The sequence below is a fragment of the Pteropus vampyrus genome, unplaced genomic scaffold (assembly GCF_000151845.1).
Source record: "Pteropus vampyrus isolate Shadow unplaced genomic scaffold, Pvam_2.0 Scaffold176, whole genome shotgun sequence".
Taxonomy (NCBI): Eukaryota; Metazoa; Chordata; class Mammalia; order Chiroptera; family Pteropodidae; genus Pteropus; species Pteropus vampyrus.
This window is the reverse complement of record NW_011888957.1, coordinates 1,242,799-1,245,958: the sequence shown is the minus strand read 5'-3', so window position 1 is coordinate 1,245,958 and position 3,160 is coordinate 1,242,799. Positions and strand designations below refer to the sequence as shown.

Here is a 3,160-nt window from a genome sequence, read left to right as displayed (position 1 = left end):
GGCCTCCCCGTCCGGCTCCTCCAGGACCCTGCGCAGCGGGACGGTCTGTGCTTGGCCCGGACCCGGCTCCGGCGGCCTCGGAGCAGCTTCCTCCTTCCTCGAGGGCCTCGGGGCTCTCGCTGCACCCCATTTTCTCTACATGTTTTCTGCACGGTGATTGGGCCCCCCGTCACCCATCTCCGAAAGGAGAGGGCTCTGCCCCCGGCAGTGGGAATGCAGACGGGTTTCCGGGCGCTCCAGGCGATCCGCCCCTGCGCCCGCGGGGGCGGGGGCCCCGGGAACACCGAGCACCGAGCATCGCCCCCTGCAATCAGCAGGAAGCGCCGCCCGCCTCTCCCGTGCTGTTTGCTCGGCTAGTAGATTAAACATGCCCTTGAGTGTTGATTTTCCTCCAGTGGGTGCGGCGTTTGGTGAAGTAGAATTCAAACAGAAAAAAAAAAAAAATCCAGAAAACAAAAAAGAGCCCCGAGATGCGCATGCGCGGATGAGGGTCTGACCCGCACAAGGAGCCGCTGTCATTCCTGATGGTCCCCAAGGCAGAGGCCTCACCCCCACGGGGAGTAAGGACGGGCTGTAAGGACGGGGCGTGAGGGGCCCTGGGGCTTCCAACCCCCTTTTGTTTGCGAGCCCCACGCAGTTCCCAGTTCCAGTAACGAGGGGGCATCTTAATTACGCCCCTTGTAATTTACCTTGGAGCGGCGCGCGGTGGCGGGAGGGCTCGTGGGGTGTTCTTTCAAACCTAAACAGCTCTGGTCCTTAGGGTGGAGGGGGTGGCGTTTTTGAAAGGGTCCTGCCAGTCAATTAAAAAGGAACCGTTGGCCACTCAAAACATAATAATTACTTCTGTGAATGCTGCTAAATTAAATAAGTGTTATCCGCACGATTTTTTTTTTTTTTTTTTTTTTTTGCATCAAGACTTTGGTTTCTTTTGAAAGAAAACATTTTGTTACTTCTAGAGCAGATCTGTTTACCACCAGCGTGAGGAACCCGAAGTCATTTTTCTTGTACTTAAAAGTTCCTGTCTCCGTGGAGACTTTTGTTCGCCAGCCAGTCAGGCAGGCAGAGGGGAGGGCCCGCCGCAGAGGGCCAGAGTGACCGCAGCCGCCGGGTCACTTTCACAGGTTTTCAAAGCAGCGCAAAAGGAGGGACTTAGGCGGAAGCATCTCCATCAGAGGTCAGTGGCCTGAGCCAGAGCCGCGTCCCTCTGTTCCTCACCCTTCTTTGACTGTTTAAATAATGATGAGATTCACATGCATAAAAAATTTAGGCGTTTTAAAGTGAGCAATTCAATGACACTTAGCACATTCACAACGTTGTGCAACCGCCACCTCGGTCGGGTTCCAGAACATTCTTCCCAGGAGGAGACCCTACGCGGCCACCGGGTCCCTCCCTCGCCCCGCCCCGGCCCCGCCCCCAGCAATCACCAGTATGAATTGCGTCCCTGGGGCTTCGCCTGGTCTGGACATTCCACATAAATGGAGTCATGCAGGGCTGCTCTGTCCGCTGCTCTCACTCATTCAGCTGTTCCCAGGTGCAGCCACGTGGCCGTGAGCACCCTCTTCCTGGCTGAGTAATACTCCACTGTGCTAGGGACCTCCACCTGCTGATGACACCTGGCTGTCCCAGCTTTGGGCGGTTGTAGATAATGTGCTGTGAACATTCATCTGTCTTTTTAATTCTTTGGGTCGACTGTGTGACCCACCTCTTGCTGTCCCCAGCCCACTTTTTACCACCTCCTTTAGGCCTGAGGCCACCCTCTGGTGGATGTCCAGGTGTCACCATCTTGGTACCAACTGTCTCTCAGGACACCCCAAAGAGAGGCCATCCTAGATAGACAATCCAGGGACCCTCTACCTTCTGCTCAGTCCTGTTACTTGCAGCCCCGTGAGTCCCACGCTCATGACCCCAGCAGCCTGTGTCCTGGCATGAGGTCATCAGGAACTTTCAGGAACCTTTCCCAGGGCCCAGAGTAGCCCAGGCGTCAGGGCCAGTTTCACAGGAACCCAGATTCTGAGTCTTCCCGAGAACCTGGGCTGTGTCCCTGTGCCCTGATTTCCAAAGCTGCAGGCAGAAGCCCAATGGATGCTTCTGGAACGTGTATGTCACCATCAGCCCCGCGCTAGGTGCCCATGTGACGGCTTCCCCCACTGTCCCCAACCTTGTGGAGTGTAGGCGGCTCCTTTCCTCACCCTCCTAAAGCAAAACGGGCAAACGGGTCCTCAGGTCTCTGTGTGGGGCTGCGGGAGGGTGCGGGAGGGGGCTGAGCTGTGGGTCCAAACGCTGGTTCCTGAAGGAGCTGGCGGGTCCCCTTCCTGGACGCCTCTAACGGGCTGCTCGGCCCGGACCAGCAGAGGCGACGTCTCCTGGGCAGGGGCAGTGGCCGGGCCACTTCTGGGCCTCTTGAGGCACCCGGTTCCTATTGGGTCCCAGATCCAGGTGGCCTCTGAGCCTCGCCCGAGCCTGACACTGTATTGTCTCCTTCAGGTGACGGCGACATTGTAAATAATATGTACGAGCCGGACCCGGACCTGCTGGCTGGCGAGAGCGCCGAGGACGAGACCGAGGACAGCATCATGTCCCCCATCCCCATGGGGCCAGCGTCCCCCTTCCCCACGAGCGAGGACTTCACACCCAAGGAGGGCTCGCCTTATGAGGCGCCCGTCTACATTCCCGAGGACATTCCGATCCCACCGGACTTCGAGCTCCGGGAGTCCTCCATCCCGGGGGCTGGCCTGGGGGTCTGGGCCAAGAGGAGGATGGAGCCCGGGGAGCGGTTTGGCCCCTACATGGTGGCGCCCCGGGCCACGCTGAAGGAGGCCGACTTCGGATGGGAGGTGAGCATTCCCGTGTTAGCGTGATGGATCGTGCTGTCTGTCTTGTGTCCCATCTATTTATAAAGCCGGCTGAGCAGCCACTGCCCCAGGCGAGAGGCTTGGTGGGTCGGAGAGAGCGTTCGAATGTCACATTTCCCAGGCTTATTTTATCCTGCAGCTTGCATGACGCGACTCAGAAAGCATCGGAGGTCCTCGCGGATGCCTGTTGGCCCCCGTGGGCTGTGCCCGTTCTCTTCCCGGAAATGTGTCTTTAATGAGCTCACGTCTTAAAACAGCCTGGCTTCCCGTCTGGCTCGTAGGGGCTGAGGCCGCGGTCTTGGCGGGGG

The 3,160-nt window shown here is 58.4% G+C and overlaps 1 protein-coding gene across 1 annotated transcript in view; it reads left to right on the top strand.

The window, feature by feature from the left end:
• The window catches only part of PRDM16 (PR/SET domain 16), a 317,846-nt gene that overhangs the window by 96,020 nt on the left and 218,666 nt on the right, over positions 1–3,160 (top strand). The window contains exon 2 of the mRNA XM_023536991.1: positions 2,485–2,834. Coding sequence (XP_023392759.1) covers positions 2,485–2,834 — 350 coding nt within the window. The remainder of the gene's footprint in view (positions 1–2,484; positions 2,835–3,160) is intronic.